A 24,975-nucleotide genomic window follows, 5' to 3' on the forward strand; every position below is an offset into this window, starting at 1 on the left:
AGGATAATCTAACATGAAATATTAAGCTGGAATTTCAAAAGTCCGTATCTATGCTATGTTGGTGAGCTCCTCACCCCTGCCACCAGAAGTGTCTGGATACAGGGACAGAATTTCTCCCTGAGAAGTTTTCACCAGAAGCTAGTACTTGCATGGAGTTGTATCCCAAATGTATATAACCTCAAACTGTTAATTTGGTTTAAAGTGCCCCGGATTTGTTAGGGCCCCTACGTGTCTGGAAAAGCAAATATATATCTTCTCTAGAGGAATACACCTGCATTCTAGATTTCAAAAATTTCTCTCAGTTTTCCAAGGAAAATGGGCAGAAGAGATAGAATCTCTCTTGCTTATGATTACCTGGAAGCTATCTGAAGAATAACAATTCAGGCCTTGACATTATCTCCAGATTCTTCATCTATTCTTGTGTCTCACCATCCTGCTGTCCCTCTTTCTTTTTTTCATTTTCCTTTCTAAAATGTGATACCAGATAGAATAAGTTCTTCACATGTGTTTGTTATCATAGATATAAGTGGGATTCTTGAACTATTGGCTGAGGTATTGTATTTGTTTTAATGCATTTATATCTCAATATTGGTCAGTTTTCTGTGACCCTTTAATCACTTTCTAGGAAAAGAACAACTTGGTCACAGATATTTCTAAAAGCCTTAGATTTCCATTTCCTTTTTAAATTTGAGGAATGTGATTCTCAGCACTAAAGGGTCTGGATTCTAAATTGGCTCTGGATGAATTTTGTGCCCTTCAAAAAAATAATGACACACTATACTACATTAAACAGCATGTATGATTCTTAGAAATGCATTGTTAGTGCTAAAAGGTGCAGAAGACCACTTACAGCATGAGAGTATTTTATTAGGTTCAGAAACAGCAGTACAGTATCTTGATTGGGAAAGTATATGCAGCGAAAGTGTATTTTACACAGCTTAATGGTGTGATAAACACACAATTTAGCATGATGGTTATTTCTCTGGAGGGGGGAAGGTGGGGAGTATGGGGAGAGACATGGTTTGTTACTAACTATATATATAATATATATATATATAATTATAATATATGTATAATGAGAGAATATATGTATATGCATCCATATATATATATATATATATATATATATATATATATATATAATGAAAGAATATATGTATCTTCCTCATTCCTCTAAGTATTGTGTGTGTGTGTGTGTGTGTATATATATATATATACACACAGTACTTAGTACACCATAAAAGAACAACCAAAAAATATATAATTGTGAGATTGGAAGTAAATGGAAAATTTTGGTGAGATTTTCTCTTCAAACTTTTTATGACCTATTAAATTAAATTGAGTGTCCCAAATTATGCAACCCTATATTTAAATTTCAAAATAATATACATTGAAGAATGACAATTAAAGAAATTTGTTTATACTGTCTTAATCTCTTTTATATTCCTAAAGCCTTTATTGTCACAAATATCTGTTTAGAGTGCCCTCACTTTTCAGCTACTTATAGAACGTATTCTGTTACAAACCTTTCCTTCCACCCCCACCATTAAAAAAAAAAACAGAAGGAAATGTGATTTAATGGAGTTTGAAAGAGTAGAGGTTTTTCTTCAGGTCAGTGACAGGACATTCACCTCCAAAGCTGGAAAGACTAGTTCAAAAGCAAGCAGTGACTTACTTCATAATGAATTAATTGTGTGCCTGAACTATGATCCAAAAGGCCAGGTGGGCAGACCTTTATGCACTGATGGGTAGCCTCTCCGTGGCCCAAAACAAAAAATTCAACCCTGATGGCTAACATGTGGTTTTCTGCTGTGTTGTACTTACAGAGGTCTGTAATATAATTCATACTGGAGAGGTAAAGAGCAGAACTCAGATGGAAACTCTCCACAAATTAATATCCTAGCTGTGTTACACAAAATGCTTCCACCTACACTAGAAAAAGAGGAAAACAAATATTTTCAGCAATTCTTGATTAACAATCATTTTGGGTTTAGTATGATTTTTACAGAAATCTTCCAAGATTAACAATAGTGTGTAATTTCATATCAATAGAAATATTTTTAAGGTATGAAAAATACACATCAACTACACTTTGAAAAGCCAAGCCGATTGCTTGGTTCACCATTTGCAAAACAGGCTGATTTTACCATCTTTGGTTAAACAGCACAGGTGAGTTTTCATTTTAAAATAGTTCAACGGTGTACATTTGAATGAACCTTTATTCTGTGACCTGTAAGTATAAAAGCATGCCACCTAATTCTTTCACAGCCCGTGTAAATGAACGGGATCTACTCTACAGGATTTACTTAGGAAACAGGAAAGTAACGCTGTATCTCGGGCTGATCTTGAGGCTTAGACAAAAGGAAAATTTTTCTCTTGTAAATTCACATGTCCTGCATAATTTAGATGGAGGTTAAGACAGAAGTAGGAGGAGAATTTACTCATAAGTCCCCGCTAAGGAAACAGCACAGCCAATTCGAAAGTATGGGTCTTCCATTCGACAGGCTCCACAGGAACCTGGCTCCAAAACCGACTACTTTGTCATCATTGGTTAAGTCGCTAAACTTGCCCTGACCTCAGATTCTTTATCTAGTGAAAGGTAGTCATGCCTACTCCAACAACTTTGTTGTGAGGGATCGGTGTTAGGAAGGTGGGTAGTGAATTGTGAAGTGTGAAAGGAGTTCATTTTTTGTTGTTGTTATCAGTACTGACTCCTAGTAGGGAAAACTCATTAGCATGTTTGTCTTCAAGCCAGCAAATCACATGTGAGAGTGAGTCTCCATCTGCTCTGACCACTTCTGTTCCATTTCTTCTATTTCTTGCATATGCTCACTCCTGAACTCGGCTTGTTGGAGCTACTTGTTTTACTCATTTGTAAACTTGGTTGGGGAGCTGAAACCTCAAGAGTTTCTATTTCCAGCTCTAGTCAGAAATGTCTTTACCTATCTAGTTACTTTATTGTTAATACTGTGGGCCTGCGGGTTCAAATGTTTCCGTGAATATCAACACCATTATTTTAGAGTCTGTAGATTTATTTGATAGCTCTGTTAACAGTAGCCAAGCAGCTGGTTTATTTCTATTTGAACATTAGTGTCTGGCTCTGCTGTGCTATTTTTTAAATAATTTTTTTTCCAGCAGATTCAAACGATTTTTTAAAAAGGATTCTAATAATAAGGTTAAGTACTCTAAAATCATCTGAAATGTCACTTATTGTGTTTGCCCCAATCTCACATGACTCCTCTGCCTGTTGTTTCATCATGGTTGTTGTGACATTTGCTGTAAATGTTATGCTTCCTCCTGAGTGGGTGCAGAGGTATGGATTTCGATGGCAGAAGATAAAACACTTTCCCCCCATCTTTGGGGAAAAGAGGCTGATGTGACAAAAGAATCATTTAGTAGGAATAACGTGAGTCAATATTGTAAAGCAAGACATTTAACGAGAACTTCAGCAGTGCCTTTTAAATGCAAAGGAAGCCCAGGTGAATGATAATATTTTTTGTCTCCATATCATTTTATAGTAGTACATTTTTGGATGTCCAGTAAACGTAAAAGCTTAGAGATTTAGATTTCTAAAAACTTTCTTCATCACATGGAGATTTTAATTTTCTATCTGCCATCTGAAAGGACAATAGAAAATAAATACTGTTGAAAAAATTACGGTGAAAACTACAAGTAAGTATTAAATGATTAAGATATATATATATATATTTGGTTTGGGTTTTTTTGTTGTTTTTTGTTTGTTTGTTTATTTGCTTGTTTTGAGACCGAGCGTGCGAGCAAGGGAAGGGGCAGAGAGAGAGAAAGAGGGAGAGAGAGAGAGAGAGACAGAGAGAGAGAGAGAGAGAGAGAGAGAGAGAGAGAGAGAGAGAGAGAGAGAGAGAGAGAGAAAGAATCCTGAACAGTCTCCACACTGTCAGCATGGAGTCCAATGCGGGGCTCAAGCTTGCTAACCCTGAGATCATGACCTGAGCCGAAATCAAGAGTCGGGTGCTTAACTGACTGAGCCACCCAAGCGTCCCATCTTTTTTAATGTGGCTCTCTTTCAGATAGTCTAATTTGGGGATCTGGGACCTTTTAAAGCTAAAGCAGACTGAGGTTCACAAGCATGTCTTCCTGCATGCCATTCTACTACACGTAGATATTACCAGATCATGCCAGTCAGAGGTACTTCTGTCTCATGCCAAAGGATCTGATGTCCAGGGAAAGGTGGTTAGCTGCCCAGTCCTAAGCCAGTGAGTGATGGAGCTCAAATGTAAGACACTGGGGCCACACTTATTTTCACCAGTCCAGACTACTCCTCACCAAGACTCTGCAGAGACTTACATTCCCTATCTGATGCTCATGTATATTGTAGGTAATTTTGACCATGTAGTAAATTTAAAATTCTACACCCACTTTCTCTAGGAGCTTCTTAAGAAGTAGGTGATTATTTATATAACTAGTTTTCAATCAAAGATCATCTGTTGACTTCTTTGTCTTAAGAGTCAGAAAAGTATTGCCCTTCCTCCCTCCCTTCCTCCATCCCTCCCTACTTTCCATTCCTTCCTTCCTTCCTTCCTTCCTTCCTTCCTTCCTTCCTTCCTTCCTTCCTTCCTCTGTATCTCCTATCCCCACTTCCATTTCCCTTGCCCCCATAGGCAGTCATTCTCTCCTGTATTTTTTGTTTGCATGGGCTCTTACATCATTTGTATTTTCTGCTTTGTGCCCCAAAATTTTAGTGAGTGTAAATAGCATGGTGTTATCAACCTCATTCCATTTCTTATTTTTATCACTAAGTATATGTTCTTAGATCTAGTCATGTCATTACGGATGCATATACCTAATAGTTCGCTTTTAATCACTGTAACAATCCCTGGTGGGCAGTGCTCCATTTTATCTACCTGTTCTCCAGCAGGATGTCCCAATAGACTCCAGTTCTCACTCACCACCAAAAACTGCTTCAATAAACTTCATACTTCAGTGGACATCATCCTAAATGATGATAAGTGAGAGATTAATGAGAGAATTTCTTGAAGATATAATTCCCAGCAGAATAATTTTAGGGTCACAGCGTATAGTGTAATTATTTTAGTTTATTTTTATGAATTACTCATTAGAATTGCTATACCAGTCTACAGTCCCACCAGCAATGTGTAATGGTTTTTACCTGTCTCAATTCCTATGACATTCTGAGATTTTGTATTTTTCTAATTTTTGCCCATGTTCCTTTTGTAAGAGATTTTGAGTCTTTTCATTGAAACTAACAGGTTTCTGATTTCAATGGCAAAATTAATAGCTCTGTTGAGAGACATATAATTTTTCAGTATATTTTATTCATCTGGATTGCAAAGATTATCCATAAGATAGGCTTCCAATTGCTATTATGGTGAGAAAAAAAATTTTGAGGGTCATTATTAAGATGTGAGTAAGCCTTCCCTGCCTCAACACCTGACTCAGTCATATCCCTCTTCTCAACATTATGCTCTTTCCGGTCACATGCTCCTAGCTACCAATCAAAGCCTCGTATAAAACTGACACCCTGCTCTGTGCCATTGAAGTGATTTAACCCTACTATAATTATCATAGTTTTCACAGGTCATTAGTTAGTTTTCTATTTTTCTGTGCACCTAACTAGCATAGCACAGTGCCACACTGTTAATCTAACTGCATTGTTATTTGTTAATTGTTTTGTAAGTATTAAAAGGTGGTCACTTATACATTTAATATTTCCATTTTATCTTACTACAGGAATGCTTTCTAGTTCTGAATTTTTTTTTTTACATTAAAACCATCTTCCCCATGTTCTAAGATGGAAAATGGCATTTTAGCACAGCTCTGATTTAAGGGCTGGATCGGTTTCAAAATTGCTTCCTGGAAAAATCATGGCTTTGCCTGAAAATGCTTGTGATCTCACCACAATGCTAAGGTGGAGTAACCTTCCAGCCTTGTAAGAATACTGGTCAGGAACCTTCACTGTCTCAGTGAATTGGTACCTCTCACCACGTCTTTGGCTGGCTTTCAAGTGTGTCTGCCCTCTTTTAGCTGTGTAGATAGAATACAACTCTAGGTTTTTCCTAAGACTCACTAACCTGGAACAGACAGACTGTGTTGATCAAAAAGCTGTATCGAGGAAAGTTGTATTTAAAGAAGATAATTTGAGGAAAACATTTTTTCAGGTCTGTGAAGTTATTTGTGATTCTAGCCATTCCATGTAAATTCTCTGCCTGATACCTTATCTTGTAATTGAAGGAGATGAACTAAGTAATGTCTAAATCCCTGCAGTTCTGTGATATACTATACCAAGTAGTCTCTGTGGGAAGAACCAGCTATATACCTAGTGAACATGGGGGACTCACGACTTTCTTTGTTTCCTCAAGAATGGTCTCCATGACTTGAGCACCCTCATGTCTGTAAAGTCACCAGGGCTTTCACTTTCTTCTCATGTCCAGGTCAGCTGGTTCCCAGTTGCACATATTTATTCTTTTCCATCAGCCTCAGGACCAGATTTTGCTTCCTCTTCTTTTTTAAAGTGTCCCCCATGTCCATACTTTTTTTTTTATGGTTCCCATATCCTTCAGTAATGGTGGCCCAGTGAGATATAGCTTCTATAGCAGTACCTGACAACAAATCATATAGCCTTGATCAGTTTAAAAGTTATGTTCCTGATCTCACTGGGGACCAGAATTGAGCAAATCACTCCGTTTCTTTATCCATAACTGAAGCATAATGATAGCTACAGAGTGCCTATGAAAAATAGGTTAATGTCCAAAAAAGTCCCTAGCCCAGAGGTTGGCACATGGTAGGTGTTGAAAAGCAGTACACTGTCATAAGAAATGGAGACACTCGATTTTGACATGAAACTTCAAGAGTTTAATCCCATAGTGAGAATTTTCTCAGTTGTCTTCACTTTAGTCAAAGCCCATGTGAGCAGCTGGTCCGCTGCTGCCATTATTACATCCAAGAAGAAGTATTTTTCTTACTTTAGCATAGGTTTGCTTCCTGGGATGAGGTGGAAAGATATCACAGAAGTTCATTCTGTGAAACAAAGATGAACTCATTAGTGTAGCCTGTGGTGTCTTTGGTGCCATTCCCACAGTGCATGTCAACTCTCAGTTGTGAGATAAACAGATACAATCTGGAATGCATATTGTACATGATTTAAGGTGCTTGCTTTTCCACATTTATTTATCTTCTATGAAAACATAAGTGAATGAAATATCATTTTATTATAAATTACTGCTTGCAACTAATAAGCCAGTTAAAATATTTTTGCTTCCTCACGCATTCGTTTTGTTCTTATTCAAGCATATATTCCAAACTAAAAATTAATATTAAAAGCATATTAATGTAAGCAAAATAAAAGCTTGCCTTTTTAATTAGAGCAAATATGCAACTGCTACTTAGAGCTCCTAATGCAAAATTGCAATCTCACACATTGTAATGATCAGATCTTTTCCTGCAGTCTTCATGCTGTGGCATTTTAGACAACTTTAGTTCTGTAAAGGGTTGCATATAAAAGCAATGTATTGTTAAAACTTTCAATATACCTCTTGATTTTCATGCACAAATATCTGCCTTGTCCTTGTGAGAAAAAAATAAAATCTGAGTTAGCTTGGAATTCCCGGTTGCAATGAAAAAAACTCTACATTTAACCTTCTGCTCTTATTATGTTAAGGCTACGACTCATCTCCAAACAAACCTATGACTGAGGTGATGTTTTGGAATAACATCCTGTGTTTTGGTGGCGCATCACTCTTCAGTGACATTCTGAGGTTGCATTGTATTAGCACATGATATTTTCCCCAGTTAATTGATATCCCAGGTTTGTCCAGGGGAAAATCTACAGCTCCCCCAAACATGCTTGACAAGTTATTATATTTACTTTAGTCAAAGCCCGTGTGTGCAATATCCCTCTTGGAGGTGGTCTATTATTGGAGTCCCATATGCTTTTTGTTTGGGAAGAAAGCAGTCACTGTGTCATACTGTTACATGGAGTATTCTTTTTCAGGGATGTTGTTCCCTTGGGGACCATATCAGGCCAGAGTTCCTTAGTCTAATAAGACCTTTGTAACTCTTATTGTATAAGAGTTCTGGGAGGGAAGCAAGAGTTAAACAGAAAATGTAATTCAAGCAACCATATTGGGCCACATGTGGGAAAACATGACTCTTAGTATTGGATTAAAAAAAGGTATTTGTTGTAAAAAGGACTGTGATGCGAAAACATTCAAGGTATTTTCAGTGTAAATGAAGCCTTTTGTGGCACAGGGAACTCGTAATATTTTAACATTTACCTTAGCTACTGAATATGAATAATCTAAACATACACCACACAGAATTGTCTATTCATAAATTTTATACTTAAGAAAGATATTATTAATTATAGAAGTCCTGTATGGTGATATCTAATCTAAGATTTTCTTGTGTGAGTTTTCCCATCAGTAAAATGATGTTTAATCCATATAAAGATAATGATTATAGCAACATTATATACATATCATTACTCAGTAATACAAAAAATACACTCATAAGAATTACTCAATTTAATTGTTATACTTCACCAATTGAGAACAGACATGCTGATTATGGTCCATAAAGGTAGAATTTTGGAAGTGAATTTTGCACAATGAACACAGAAGCTCTTCAGATTTTGTGGTGATTTCTAATGAAGAGAATTTTAATTTGCACATAGAACTTGTGATACAGAAATCAAAATAAACATTTTGATTAATCATGATAATATAAAATATATTTTCCAAAATGTGAACATTTTACAGTAAAATTTATGACATAATAATGTTTTGAGACTCCTTTTTCTTTTTCTTTTTCTTTTTCTTTTTCTTTTCTTTTTTTTTGTTGTTGTTAACAGCATATGGTTTCACAGCAACGCATTCTAATTCACGAAGATTCCATGAACCTGCTAAGTCTGTATACCTCTCCCTCTTTGCCCAACATTACCTTGGGACTTCCAGCAGTGCCAGCCCAGCTCAATGTAAGTCATTACACAGCAGCCCAAGTGATATTTTCATAGGGGAGCTCTCTTTCATTTCTTGTATATTTACACTTCAGGGAAACTTGGTAGAGTTCATTTCTCAGAGAATTCATCCACTTCACTCTGAGTTGTGCAGAGACATTCAGTTTCATTTCAAATTAAAGAATTATACTGGTTCACATAATAATATTTATAAAAATAATAACTAACATTTGTATAATGCTTTATAGCTTTTAAAAAAGAAAGTACTCTCCAGACATATTATTTTAGTAGCTCCACACAGCCATTCCATGAAACAGAGATTACAGGCCACAGTTTTACAGAAGAAGAAGCTGAGATTTGGAATATTTAAAATCCCAAGATCACAGAGCCATTAAGTAACATATGTAGGACTCAACCCAGGCCTGTGTTGAGAGCTGTAGCTTCTAAGGCAGGCAGCATAGGTTTATAGAATTTATTTTGTGAATGACTTTATTTTCAAAATTTAAGTTACTGACTCTGTCATACTAAGGGACATATCTGGAAAACCTCTCTGTGAGCAATATTAAATTCTTCCCAGGAGATTCAGAGTGAATCAGTTACTTTAAAAGTCCTGACATCTGAAATAGGATCTTTGGGAGGTACTGTCCTACTAGCAGAAGATAGCAATAATTATTTTATACGTATTCCCCAAAATAATATAAAAGATGTGTAAGCTTTACCTGGAAAAATTCATCTGTGATTTGTTGTGTAAATAATACTTAGGCAGAGGTCATGGGATGCATTAGGTTTAAAGAGAAATTTTTTCCAACCCTTGGCACCAGTTTTTTTCAAACTTTAGCAGCACATCTTCCATGGAGTTCCAGCTTGTCAAATTCACATCTTTTACAATAAGCCCACGCCAGGAAATTTTAAAGAGTTGACCATTTTGTGATTAGTTTATCTTCAGAATATAAGACCTGTATACAGTATGCTATTTTATGCACAAGCACACCTACCTAACATTTTTAAATGACAAATTTTATAATTGGGTTCAATACATGTTATAAAATCAATCAAAGAGATACCTGATTATATTTGGCATTTTTACCAAATGTTATCATTTCTCTTACATGATATAGTAATCTTCTACCAGTGAGGAAAAAGCAAAATTTTGTTGTTTTCTATCTGAGGATTGAAGAAGAAAAGCTTAAAAAATACTGATTTCAGCTATGCCTTTGAATTTCCACATGAAGCAATAGTAAACAATTGGTTCTAGTGAAAAGAAAAAAGGAATTAAGGATGAAACTAAATATAAATGTTCATGTATGGTATTTTCACATCTCCACTTATTAAAAATTATTTTTCTTCCATTCCTGTTTTTCCTATTCTTCAGATGATAAGCAAATACTAACATAAAAGCTTCTTATGACACATGAATAGGCATTTCTTTCCACTCTTTTTTGCGTGTTCTAAGTCATTCCTACCAGCTAACACAAACATACACCACTTTTAATGTGGTCAGAGAGAATTTTTTCCCAAAGGACCAAGTACTAACGCCAGACCATTTAATGTTTCAATGGTAATACAATTTGGTACCGTTGGATGAATAAACCAATGTGGTTTGGATTGAAGTTTCGTTTTTCTTTGCTTCCATTTTGGTGTGGATGAGGCCATCACAATTAATTTTTCAAGTTTAGCATTGCTTTGGCAAAGGGATCTCTTAATATTCCATTTCCCCACTGAATAGTGGGAAATTTTAAGGAAAAGAGGCCAGGAGAAGGAATCACTTCTAGATTAAACATTGTGTTGACTTGCCATGTGACTAAGACAAACCATTTACCTCTTTGTCCTTCAATTTCGCCATCACTGAAAATTGCTTTGCTTCCCTGGTGCACAGCAATTTTGAAAGATGAAACATGAGTTTTGAAAAGAAACATGCCACATAATTTTGAGGTATTAGACTTCTGCTTTTGTAATGCCAAAATGACCTCCATTCATTAAATTCTTTGAATAGGATAATGCATTATTACTATTGATGATATAATTATTATTACCTTATTACTGTGTTATCATACATTTCAAGTTCTTAATAGCATTTTTATTTGATCTAATTTCACTTGTAGTTTATTTTATTAAACAAAAGTATCTGCAGTGTCATTTTCAATATTTAGAGATTTGGGGATCTGTTACAAATTAATATAAAATACATGTTTAAATCAAATTCCTGCATTTTTATACAACTGCTCATTGAGTTGGCTGAAGACTTTTATTTTAAAAATTAAATATTGGAAACCTACCGCTCTGTGAACTTATTAGAGGTCATTAGAGGAATTGTTCCTTCTGCATGAAACTCCAAAATTATAGACAGTCTTATCCCAGCTTCTTTTTTGTTAATGCTTATTTATTTATTTTGCGAGAGGAGGTGGGGGGAAGGGCAGAGAGAGGGAGACAGAGAATCCCAAGCAGGCTCCACTCTGTCAGCACAGAGGCTGATGCGGTGCTGAAACTCACAAACTGTGAGATCATGACCGGAGCCAAAGTCAGACACTTAACAGACTGAGCCACCCAGGTTCTCTTTATCTTCAGCTTCCTCATTGCTAAGATACAGTCACTAGTTCAGCAATTTGAATCACTTTTATGTTTCCAGTATACCTTTTACTTAAATAGTATATTCAAATATTTTAAACATAAACTTCCCAGTTATTAGGCCTGAAATTAGAATTATTATTATTTAATGCTAAAATAATCTTTAAGTTCAGTACAAGGATACTCAATACTAAATTGTCTCCCACGCTTGCACCCTATTTTTATTTCTCCTTTGTTGATGCGGTTAGTTTAGAAAGACATGCTGTTGGGCAAAATAGATGAAGGCGAGTAAGAGGTACACACTTCCAGTTGTAAAATGAAGAAGTCATGGGGATGTAAAGTACAGCATAGGGAATATAGTCAATAAGATTGTAATAACTTCATATGGCAACAGAGGTAACTACACTATCATGGTGAACGGTTCATAATGAGCACTTCAGCGATGTTGAATCACTATGTTGTACGCCTGAGACTAGTGTAGTGTTGTGTGTGAACTACACTTCAGTTAAAAAAAAGAAAACACTAGGAGAAAAAAAAAGACATCCTATTATACATTTCCCCTACTCAGCCATCAGTAAGATGGGGTTTATTTTGGGTAGGGGAAGGAAGGATTATAGAATAAGAAACTCATCTAATGGTATACAGACCTAATGGATGAAAAAGGATTAACATCTTTATTATTTCTTGACACAGGCTTCGAATTCACTCAAAGAAAAACAGAAGTGTGAGACTCAGACGCTCAGACAAGGCGTTCCTCTGCCTGGGCAGTATGGGGGCAGCATCCCAGCATCTTCAAGCCATCCCCATGTCGCTTTAGAGGGAAAACCCAACAGCAGCCACCAAGCTCTCCTGCAGCATTTGTTACTGAAAGAACAAATGCGACAGCAAAAGCTTCTTGTGACTGGTAATTAATGACACCATCATCTTAGGGCTTTCTTTTATCTGTGTTCCAATGTAATGCCCCTTTAGCTCAAGACCCTATTAAAGATTTACATTGTCATACAAGGGTCTCCCTGACACTTGGTATTGTGGGAAAGGCTACTATTTTCATTTATTTCTCTAGATACATGGTGGGGAAAACACCTCACCTTGTTAAACCTTCATATGTACCAGAGTCGATTACTGGTGAGTCACTGGTGAGATGCATACCTATCTAATGTTCTGGCATTTCTGCCTTCACCCCATACAACCTAGGTTTCTTCTGTTGTTTGCCCAGCAGAATCACTAGTTTCACCAAATGTCTCATATATCCATTTTCTGTGGCTTTTTGTTCTTTTATAAAGCAAAATTGTATGTGTGTGTGTTACATTTTTTTTTCAGGCGGAGTTCCCTTACATCCTCAGTCTCCATTGGCAACAAAAGAGAGAATTTCACCTGGCATTAGAGGTACCCACAAATTACCCCGTCACAGACCCCTGAATCGAACCCAGTCCGCACCTTTGCCTCAGAGCACATTGGCTCAGCTGGTCATTCAGCAGCAACACCAGCAATTCTTGGAGAAGCAGAAGCAATACCAGCAGCAGATCCACATGAACAAAGTAAGCCCCCAAGCCGAAGTCAAAATGTCATAACCACCAATGGGGGAATTTGGGGTTCTCTTCACTGATCGGGGCACATGAGAGGAGAATGTTGGGATCTATCCATCACAGTCAAAAGGAGATCGCCATCCTAGCCCTCAGGGACAGCATCACAATATCAGTATTTTCACCATGACTACAGTCACAGGATGCTTATGGCAAAATTGAGATTATGGATTAGTAAGGGCTTTCATGATTGAAGCCCTATCTTAATACATAAGCACACACAGGCACCTGTGTGCAGAGCCCCATTTTCTGGTATTGTAGAAAAGGCTTGAGGCAGAGTTGAATGTGGTGGATCGACAGCTCAAAAAGTTTGCACAGGTGCAGGCAGATATGACAAGGTTAGCCAACAGAGTATTTCTCAGCAACTTGTATGTATCCATGTGCGTTTATTTTTTAGTATGCCCCACTTCATTCCAAACAATGTTTGAAGCAATTTCTCAGAAATATGTGGTAATTTTCTGGCAGCCTTATTGTGGCCAAAATGGAAAGCTGATGTATGTATCACACCACATCCTTAGGAGCTCTCCTGCTGAGGCAACCACAAAGAAAGAGTGATTACAATATGACAATATCAGACAGGCCAGGCCAGTAACATTTTCAGTGAATTCATAAGCAAAACTGGTCTTCCCAGCTTTGCCACTACCATCTGCTATGAGTTTCCAAAGCAGTCTTCTCCTTCCTGGACAGTGTTTTTGTCCTGGATGTCATAATTCTACCCAGTCTCCACTGTTACTGTATCACCTACAAGTATCATGGAGAGAGGTTTTATATTAAGAATGACATTCTGTTTACTGATAGGTAGCTAAAAAGTGGCTTACTGTTTAAAAGTTTTATTGTATCATGATGTAAACAAAGCAAAACCTCCTGGGCAAAGATCAAATCATCTTTGTAATAGCATGTAGGAGAAAGGGGGTCTTTATCATGTGCTCACTTACCATGTGTTTATTGCAGGTAGGGTAGGGCGAGAGTTTTTCTCTTCTCTTTGGCCTCCAGCTTAATAAGGCAGAGCCATGAAGGAAACACAGGCTGAATACCATGCTACTGAACAGAAATTCCTCCAGCCCAGCCCTTTGCTGCTTTCAAAGATGATGTGTATGTGTGTGGGATTGGGGAAATAGGACCAGGGGATAGATGGCGGTGGTAACTACCTTTCCTGCCATCTTTGATTCTACTGCAGACTATATTTCACTATATTGCTTATTACTCTTTATATATCATCAGATTGATGCCTGTTTCGTTGCTACCACATTTCTCTAAATTTATCAAATTATTTTGTATCAAATCAGTTTCACTGGAGGCAATCAACTTCCTTCTTGTGTAGTGACGGAGTACTTTTGATTTAAGAGTGTATGTCTGCTATATTATGGTAGAGTTCAGTTTGTTTGTTTTGTGGTCTCTCAGCACTACTTATAACTACTGGGAATTCCTGAAAAATTGTCCAGTGACCAGTGAGGAAAAATTTATGCAGAAAGAAAGATTGGGAATCCTACATTTTGCCTCATAATATTTTGATCTGGAATTAGGTTCGTTAGATTCCTGTTAATACTTTTAAGATTATTTGGGAATACATTTTTCATGACCTAGAGATGCTGGTGTTTCAGACTCAGTGGTATGCTAATAACAGAATCTTTATATTTTAGTATCACACTTGAGATTTTGACAGGCGGATGCTAACCTCAGTCACATGGAAGAAACTAAGATGAAAAGCAGGCATTTGCATTTGAGCAATGAGAAGAGCAAATCTTATCAGAGACCTTCTCCCATGTGGAGCTGATTCCTTGGAATCTGTTAAGAATTCTTCCCAAAATTAGAAACAAACCTATACTCTCAGGTACATGTTTGTACAGTGGTTTGACTATTAAATCTTGTCTTAATTAGGCAAAATGAAGTCCAGAAAACTTCAAAGTACAAAGCTGATCTTTATATATTAACCCCTCTCAGCTTGGGTGTTTAGATTACTCAAGCAGGTCTCCAGTTGGCTTTTCTCCAAGTATGTATTCCATATGTTTGATCAAATGGCATATGCACATTGGGTATTCTCCAGATTTTGAAAATATTTCACCTGCCCTCAATTGTGTGAGGGAACAGAGAAGAATCTTAAAGAAGAAGATATTGAATCTCTGACCTATTCTGAAGTATTCACAATAGAACCATCAAGAAATGAATTGCTACTGTTCTCCCTTCCCCAGGAGGTGATGAAAACATTTATTTCACATTATGTGAGGGCCATAACTGAGATGCCAAAAACCAATGCATTTGTGTATAATTATATATTTATGTGTATTCTAACCATTTTGAATACCCATTAATGAGAAATAACCACAGAAAATTTAATTTATGTCATTTTTCTTTCCTGTTAAAATGGATGAATCTATATTGAATCCATTCAAACTGGAGCCAAATAGTTGGCATCATAAAAATGTCCCTGCTCTTGAGGTACTTATGGTAGCAGGAAATACATGCTCACGTGAAGACACTGGTATACAGATACCCTGTTTGAAAATGTCTTTTTCTTTTGCTCCTTCAACTTTTTTTTAAGATTTAGAGAAGCAAAAATGCAGTGACAACAAAAGAAAAAATAAGTGTATTTGTCTCTAAACCTATAGCATATTAAATATGATTGTCCTTCCTGGCATGAAATTTTTTTTAATGTTTATTTATTTATTTTTGAGAGAGAGAGAGGGATGGCAGAGAGAGAGGGAGAGAGAATCCTAAGCAGGCTGTGCACTGTTAGTGTAGAGCCCAGTGCAGGGCTTGAACCCACCAACCGTGAGATTATGACCTGAGCTGAAACCAAGAGTTGGATGCTTAACCGACTGAGCCACCCAGGTGCCCTGCTGGTATTATTTTTTTTAATTTTTTATGTTTTTTAATTTTAATTTTGAGAGAGAGAGAGCGAGAGAGCACGAGAGCAAGTGAGGGAGGGACAGAGGGAGAAGGAAACAGGATTGAAAGCAGGCTCTAGGCTCTGAGCTGTCAGCACAGAACCTGATGTGGGGCTTGAACTCACATACTAGGAGATCATAACCTAAGCCAAAGTCCACACTCAACCGACTGACCCACCCAGGTGACCCTCCCCCTAGTATGAAATTTTTAATGATGTAATTGAATTGCTAATCATCATTAGAAGTCAAAGCAAATCTATATTTTTCAGAGTTTATATAATAATTGACTTATTAAATTTGGAAAGCTTTGTCGTATCTTACTATTATTTGAATCAACCATTTATGAAAGCCGTCACTCCTGCTTACTATAACTATACAATGTAAATATTATTAATCATACTAAATAACTTACCTACCCATTGCTTGATACTTAAATGACATTTACATGGGAAATTTGTGTGTCATAAGGATTATTTGTCTCATACAATTATGGTGTAAGTACTTAATTGCTTAGCAGAAATATCCCTGGAATGGGTATATACAGTATTTGTATTGTTATATCTACAAAATGGGGCAAGGTAGAAATGTAAGTGGAAAACCTGTCAGAATGATTTGTCTTTATACTCATCAGGTTGAATATTTTATTTTCACTGAGGGTATTTTGAGAAGTTTAACCATAAAAAAAAATCATGGTTTACACTATTTGTTCTTTTGTTTTCTTGAGACATTTAAAGTATTCAGGAATGCATTAAACAATTTCTGTTGCTAAGGTATGGTACATTCATGAAACAATGACTTGTGGGCATTTTTTAAAAACCAAGATTCTTTATGCTAGTATCAAAAGAAGATTGATGTTGGGGCACCTAGGTAATTCGGTCGGTTAAGCACCCAATTTTCGCTCAGGTCATGATCTTGTGTTTTGTGAGTTTGAGCCCCACATCAGGCTCTCTGCTGTCAGCATGGAGCCTTCTTTGGATCCTCTGTACCCCTTTCTGTCCCTCCCCCTGCTTGTGCCCATGTGTGGGTGCTCTCCCTCTCAAAAATGAACGTTTAAAAAAAAAGAGGATTGATGCTTTGCCAGGTATCTTTTGTTTATTTACTGAAAGATAAAAATGGTTTCCAAAGCAAAATTTTCCCCATAAATAAAAAAAGGCAAACAAAAAAGTAAGAGGGTATTGGCAATTTTCTTCTGGGATCATTTTAAATTTGAATCTTGCTGCAGATTTTTCTGTTAAAAAAAAGACTATGATTAATGAAAACAAAACACACTGCAGTTTTTTTATGATTTTTGAAGGAATATACCAATCACTGCCTAATTAATAGAAGGGCAAATCTCTAGTTGTAACACTATCTGAATGATACCCAGGAATTTTCCTGAGTGTCTTCAGGCATTTTTGTTGTGAGATAATCTGGCCTTGACCTCTGCCCCCTGCCCAATGGCATTATTCTTTAAATTGTTTCTCTGTTATAGTATGTATAGGATAGCATTGATGCACACTGAATAATTTCTATTTTAATTAGAATTGTTCTAATACCTATGTTTTTCATATTCATTCTATCAAAACTACATGAGCAGAAAATTTAAGAAATTTCTTTCTTCATTCAGTACTTATTTGAATGAAATACCAATTTATTATGCATTTATCCATTTAGCAACTCATTGAATTCTTGCTTTGTGCCAGACACTATTTTAATCACTAAGAAAATAACATTCAGAGTCCTCATGGAGCTTAAAGTGTGGGGAGCAAGGGAGTGAATTATTCAGTAAACGGTAATACGATGTGTTATGTACTAGGATAGGGAACATGAGGAAGAAAATTGTTTTCATTGAGGAAGTAAAACTTGAGACTTGTTTGGTTACCTCCTTGGGTTCTTCTGTCCTTTTTTATCTCTTTCTTTCTTTCTTTCTTTCTTTCTTTCTTTCTTTCTTTCTTTCTTTCTTTCTTTCTTTCTTTCTTTTTCTCCCTTTGTAATATACTCTGTGATAAATACCTTATGCATTCCTATGACTGGACATCAGCCAACACTTTTTTCAAAAACCCAGATAAATCATGAGATGATATCTTAAATATGTCAAAGTTCACTGTAGATATAAGTATTTATTATATATTTATTACTATGATACTTAGGCATTTTGACATGAGTGCTATTTTATCATAATAAAAATATATCTAAGACAAGATTAGTAAAAGGGAGGCCAAGCAGATGTCCTGTGTTGCCCTTATTAAAACAGGTAGAAATTATGTCTGACAAGCAAGGCATGAATATAATTTTGCTCAAATGCTGGAACGGAGCAAATGGGGAGTTTTCATTAATTTTAGAAGAGAATTTGACCGTTTATTTGAGTAATATCTGTTGTATTCTTTTTCCTGATATAATTTTCTAACAGATATGTTACATATTCTTCATAACCCCTCATGATTCATACCTACTCCTTGTTCCCCATCATGCATCCACAGCAACCCAGGGGACTATAGTCTGTCATGCCTGTGCTCACACACAAACATAGTGTGCATATATGTGTGTTATTTTGTTCTTACAAAATATCCCCGAAGGTAGTTCTAAAATAAAACTATTTTGTGCACTGTTGAGCAAAGCGTATGTTTTCCCAAGGAAATTTATTTGAAGAACAAATGTAAAGATGTTACATTCCAGAAAGTTTATATTTTTAAGTCTCATGTCCTGTTATCAAACAGCAAGGAAACACTTTGTATTAACTTTATTTTAATAAAGGTGATTATATCCATGGCTTCTTGTGGGAAGGTTAAAATTTTAAGTATAATTAGATGAGGATGATGTACCCATCTTTGCTTTTTGATGCACCTATTACTCCTGGTGTATCTTTCATGCACTGTGGCTCTTCCTAGCACCTTCTCCATAGGTACCTTAGAGATAGGGTCTTTCACGTAATACCAGCTCCCTTTTATAAGTAGGACCCACTGTAAGCTGGGACACAATGCTAACCTTCTTATGTACGTTATTTTCTCAGACTTAACAACTCACTCTTTTTAATATCCAGAAAGTTAATTTTAAAGGGCTTAAGTAAGTTGACCCAGGGGACAGGCTAGAAGTTGACAGAACTAGACTTCTGACATAGGTTGTATGACACAAAAACCTGTCCTGAACCTAAATGTGTACTTACGATTTTAGTGTTGTTTTCTTCACCAAGCAGAAGAAAAGATTTCCTTTAAAAATTTTTTTTATTTACTCTTTTTTACTTCTTTTTTTGATTTTTATTTTTAGCGAGCACGCGAGCAGTGGAGAGGGGCAGACAGAGAGAGAGAGAATCTTAAGCAGGCTCCAAACTCAGCACAGTGCCCAGTGTGGGGCTTGATCTCATGACCCTGGGATCATGACCTGAACTGAAATCGAGAGTCAGACACTCAACTGACTGAGCCACCCAGGAATCCCTCTTTTTTTTAACAAAAATTTTTGTTTTAAGTAAGCTCCACACCCAACGTGGGGCTTGAACTGGTGACTCCGTTATCAAGGGTCACGTGCTCTACTGACTGAGCCAGTCAGGTTCTCCAAGACAAGTTTTTCCTAATTTTATTTTTGCAAAAAAGTAGAGAACTTACAATTGAAGAGAAGGCAAACAAGCAAGCAAACAAAAAAAAAGGGTGATCTTATTTTATGTATTTATTTATTTTTGGTATTGGTTTGGATTTGCTGAAATGAAGAAATTTGTTTTCCTGACCTTACTTCCCAACTTTTCACACATTGTCCTCCCTCCAGTGACTAATTTGGAAGTTGATTTACATGGTGGGACATTCAGATATCCATTGGATATTAAAGCTTCCCAACAGTGCTGTGAGTGCAGTACAGCCCGACCATGTTTCATGCCTTTCTTGCATGCTGTAAAATCGTCATTTCTTTAGATTGGGCAAACATCTTCTCATAAGAGTTCTGAGCTGGCCTGATGCTGAAAGTCTACTGACTTCATCAAGTTCAACTGAAATGCAAATTTGGCATCTCCTCTCTGGGTGGTTGGAAAATGCCTTGTTTTATGTTTTGAAAAATGGATGAGTAGAAACTTGAACTGGGCTTTCATTTAGGAAAGTAGGCATTACCGTTGTCAGGTTTAATTTCTCTCTATCCATTTGACAGTATGTTTCCATGCAGAGCCTTTAATCAACAATTTAGGATTACATTTTGCCCATTAGATGGATAGTATGTCCAAAAACTTTAGCAAGCACTGAAAGGCAGTCTTAATTTTATAACAGTAAAAAGCCTCCTAGATTATTTATCTATCTATAGAGGTTTATAAAAGAAACTTTGACTTTGCCCTTAAATAGATGCTATTTCGACATGATTAGCCCAGTGTAAATAGATTCGTGTAGGTATGTGCTGAGCTTCAAAAAAACCACTTACTGCAATACTGGCTTACATCATCGTAGAGAATTCATATAGAACCATTTCACTACATAATTACAAGTGGATGGTTTATAATATACAGAAAATGGCTTGTTGCTTTATTATTAGATGTGATGAAATCCGGTGTTTGTAAAAGAAACTAAATGACCATTTCAGTGGATTAATGTGTAACTTTCGTAAACGTTCCCAGTGCTGCTTTCATAACTTGAAGACCAAGGGAAGGACCTCGACCTTTCCTTTTCACTCTGCACTGTTAATCTAGTCAGAGACGCTTTTACTGAATGAGAAAAACAATAGTTGGACATGACTATGAGGTAAGAAAATAGGGGAAAGAAAAATAACTGGGGAATTAAACCATGTGAGTGGTTTGACTGATGTTGATTCCAGGCTGTTCAAAGAGAGAGGAAAGCTAAATAATTTGGTTGTTTCTCAACCTTGACAAATAGTTTCATTTGACAGGATGAAATAATTAAGTCTTACTAAGGAATTTTTAATATAGCTAAGTGATTTGTGGACATGAAAACCACCAGTATGTAGCAGTCCCTTTGTTATAGATTTTGGCTGCTTATAAAGTCCTGACTTTAGTTTTCTTCCCCTGTATCTTTCTGCCCTTTCTCTAAATACTTACAAAATCTCAGGGATTATAGTGACCCTGAAATGTCATATGATCTAGAGTATTCCCATTCCTTCAGGCAGAATTGCATCCAGGTTAGCTAAGCTCCCATATCCAAAATGCACCATTACTCTCTTGCTATCGACTGAGTTGTATCACCCAGCAATAAAAACTCACTTCTAAAAATAATTTTCTGGCATGGAGTCATTGATGGTGTTCCACAATGATTTATTAGCAACCACTATGCTTCCGCATACTGAAAATGAAAATAAAGAAGGCCTGTTCTTTCCCTTGAATGGTTCATAGGCCTGCAAACAGATCATTCCAGTCCAAGATAGTTCTATATAATGCGTAGCTCATATGAATTGCAAAATCTAGAATGCTTGGTAACATTTCCAAGAGAAGTTTCTGATGTCTTGCAGAATTATTTGTTAGTTTTGCAACTTTGGACAAAGTATTGAGCCTCCTTGTCCAATAATTCTCTAATCTGCACATTTTAGAGGTTTATAGTGAGGATCCCATGAAAGGATGTACTGAAAGTGCTTTGTAAACATGGTGAGCACGACTGAAATCTTAATGCAGTATTTATATTCTTATTTAGCACTCATAGTTCTTTTTGTTTTTATTCTGCTAATGAAAACGGTTATCTGGAAGTGCTAAAGTATCTCCAAGACACGCATTTCCTACTTGCCTCAATCTTGCATCAAGCTACTTTGTTGTAAACCAAACTACTAAATTTTGTTCCCGCTTGAGTCTTTGTAGTCATCATGAAGTGGACCTTTGATTTCTGTTTGGAACAGCATATATGTTAATTATTGAATTATTTATTGAGGTATAATTTACACAGCAAAATATATTCCTTTTGCTGTATAATTCGGTGAGTTTTGACAAATGCATATCGTCATATAATTACCACAATCAAGATAGAGAGCAGTTACCTCAACTTCCAAACTTTCTTTGTCTTGCTCCTTTGTCGTCAATTCCTACCCCTACCTCCAGCCCCAGGCAAAGTAGTTGAATTTTTGACCGTGTGGGAAACATAAAACAAATAACAAGTATGAAGGATGGTATATTTTGAGAGCAAGCAGACATCAGCTCTAAATGATCTAAACCATAGAATGTTTAAGGAAGAAGGGCCATAAGGGATTATTTTCAGAGGTCATAGGTGGACACTCTGTGGACTGCTGTCGTTGGACAGCTTGGTATCTTAAGCATTTCAATTTTTTGTCAATCTTTAAAAATAGAAAGATTTCAAATGCAAATCTGATTTCTGGCATTGTCTGAAAAATTGAAAATCTGGCTACACCGGGGCCCACATTTCCATGTGGCAATTGTTTTCTGTGGTTTATTCTTGGTATCCATTTTAAATAGGGCTTGTACTGCTATCCAGATGACCAAAGCAAGGGTTGGCAAATGGGGAGAAAGGGAAATGTTTATCAGTCAGTTGATCTGAAGATCATTGGCTTTGAGATCTTGTCTATTCTGAGACACAGTCCAAAATTGCCAAGGGTGCCTTTCCTTAACTGTGCCTCTATTCATTGCCCTTAAAAAGCAAAGAAAAAGAACTTTGAAAGAAAGTGTACTATCAACTAAAGATTGGAAAGGGGACTTTTAGGGGAAAATCCTATTATGTAATATAAAAATGCATAAAATGACATAGTGATGTAAAAGAAGGAAAAATAGGTCATTTGTGTTCTAGTTGTCTTGTAACACTCTCTTGCTAAACTTTTTGTGTTCTAAAAGTCAGATCTTTCTGTTTCTACTTTTGCCTGCCTACATCCAATATTCTATAGCAACCAGAGTGATCATTTACAAATGCAAATCAAATCATGTTAAGGGCTTGCTTAAAACTGCCCAGTTGCTCCTTATTGTTCATAAGATAAAATCCAAACATCTTTTTGTGGCCTGCAAGGCTGTTGTGATCTGGCTCTTGCCCCTGTCACTGACCTCATCTCCTACTCCCTTCCCTTACTTGCTGAGCCTCAGCCATGTTGGCCTCCTTTTCAGTCTGTTGGGAATGCCGTTCCATCTCCAGGAGTTGTGTTATCCACTGTACTGTATGGTAGGTTCAACTTCCAGATCTTCTCATGACTTGACCGTGGTGTTGGAGCCCCTCTTAGTTTAAACCTCACATCTTCTGAGGGCCTTTCCTGCCCATACAAATGAGACACAGGCGCTCACCCCTTCCCCCATCATTCCTTACCACATTAAGTTCCAGTCTTCAATTGCTTACTTTCTGTTTCCTTTCCTGAGAGCTCGCCTGACTGCTCTTCTCAGGATGTGGCATATAGTAAGTGTTCAACAAAAATTGTCAAATGAATAAAGAGTGGGTGGGTAACTTTCTCAAACTGAATGGAAGGAGGAAATTTTCAGTATCCTTTCCAGTTCCGGGGGTTAACACTTACTTAAGTTATTGAAATATTAGGATGTTTTGAAGCCAGAAAAGGGGTATTTTAAATGTATGCATTGATTTAGACAACCATTTGAAGTTATAAAGATAAACACATGTTTATTAAGTGTTCACTTAATCCCTGAATTAGTTTTATATCTCTTCAATATTGGGAAGAAGGAATATTTTTCAGTTTAGACTTAATTTATGTGAATAATGAACCAATATTTAGAAAATATTTCTCTCTTGTCATTTAGTTTTGGTTCCTCTGGTTATTTCCCTAAAATGCACAGAAGTGAAATGACATGGAGTATTTTGGCTTGAGGTAGAGTTCTTCTCTAAGTAGACCTCTTGATTTGAAAACCCTCCAAACGCTGCATGTTGTTTTTGAGAACAGTTGGTACATACCTAATCTATTTGTGATTTGAGACAGAATTTTATCATTGTTTTACAATCTAGTTTCCTTGGAGCTTAAGGGAAAGGTTTCGTGTTCCAAAAGAAGAGTTTTGCATTTATTTAAAAGAAAAAACAAGAACAAAAACAAAAACAAAAACTTGTGTCATTGCCATTCCCCAAGTAAAATCTGTCTTACAATCTGAGGCAGAATAAGAAAGTGATGAGTTGGGTTGAAGGTCATTTTGCATAGTTTAATAATCACATTCAAACACTTGTGCTTAATGGGTTGTTGACAATTTCAGAAAACCAGATGTCCATCAGAAACAGATTTACTCCTTTTACACTCTTGTTCTTAGTTGCCATCCCAAAACTGAAGATATTTGTGGGGACATAAAAGATCTCTGTGGGAAAAATTTTAAATATGGAATTGAAAGATACTTTATTTGACAGCACTTATGTTGACTTTTAGGCTTGTCTCAGTGTAACTTACACAGAGATGAGCTGAATGTGCTCATGTGTAAAGGTTAGCAGCACAGCCTTTAAATATTATTTCATTAATTTTACATCATTTGCCAATAGACTAGATCGTATTTTACATGGAATATAGAACATTGAAGTTTAGAGACTTGCTGTAATTATGATCCTAGCAGGGATTGATAAGAATGGAATTGCAAACTTAAGGTGTTAGAGATTTAGATAAATTATCATACCTGGTCCTTGGAATATCGGCATGAGTATGTATGAGTGTGTGTTACAAACCCAGAATGGTCATAGATTGCCTGCAACATTCTTAGTGTTGGGTACGATGGCTGTGCAATAGCATGGAGAATACAGGGAAACACTGACAGATGAGGAAGAACACAGATAAAAGGAGAAGGAGAAGCACAGCCATCATCTTCCTCTCTGCTGGGTTCCCCACCAAAGTACCTCACCTGGTGTCAGATGAATGACACACGGTGTGTTTTACAGATGGGCCCTCAGCCGAGATTCGCACAGGTCTGTGCATTTATCTGTCACACAGATGTTTTGTCTTGTGTTTTGTAGCCAGCAAGGCAACAGCTCAACTTTGCTGGGGGATCACCTCCAGATGTTCAACCAAAGAGAGACTCTGCTACCCCACTGAGAGTGAGCAGACAGTTCCTCCCTGCATCTGGGGCCACTCAGCGACAGTACAAATTAGAAAAGGGTTAGCCCCTACCATCGTTGTAATGGTCACATTT

General features: G+C 36.7%; 1 protein-coding gene across 8 annotated transcripts in view; it reads left to right on the plus strand.

The window, feature by feature from the left end:
• Window positions 1-24,975, plus strand: part of HDAC9 (histone deacetylase 9) — a 741,574-nt gene that overhangs the window by 346,684 nt on the left and 369,915 nt on the right. For all 8 annotated transcript variants that reach the window (XM_032592422.1, XM_030308055.2, XM_030308057.2 and 5 more), the window contains 3 exons: window positions 8,846-8,968; window positions 12,209-12,419; window positions 12,836-13,053. In XM_032592422.1, the coding sequence (XP_032448313.1) occupies window positions 8,846-8,968; window positions 12,209-12,419; window positions 12,836-13,053 (552 nt within the window). The remainder of the gene's footprint in view (window positions 1-8,845; window positions 8,969-12,208; window positions 12,420-12,835; window positions 13,054-24,975) is intronic.

Source organism: Lynx canadensis, chromosome A2 (assembly GCF_007474595.2).
Source record: "Lynx canadensis isolate LIC74 chromosome A2, mLynCan4.pri.v2, whole genome shotgun sequence".
NCBI lineage: Eukaryota > Metazoa > Chordata > Mammalia > Carnivora > Felidae > Lynx > Lynx canadensis.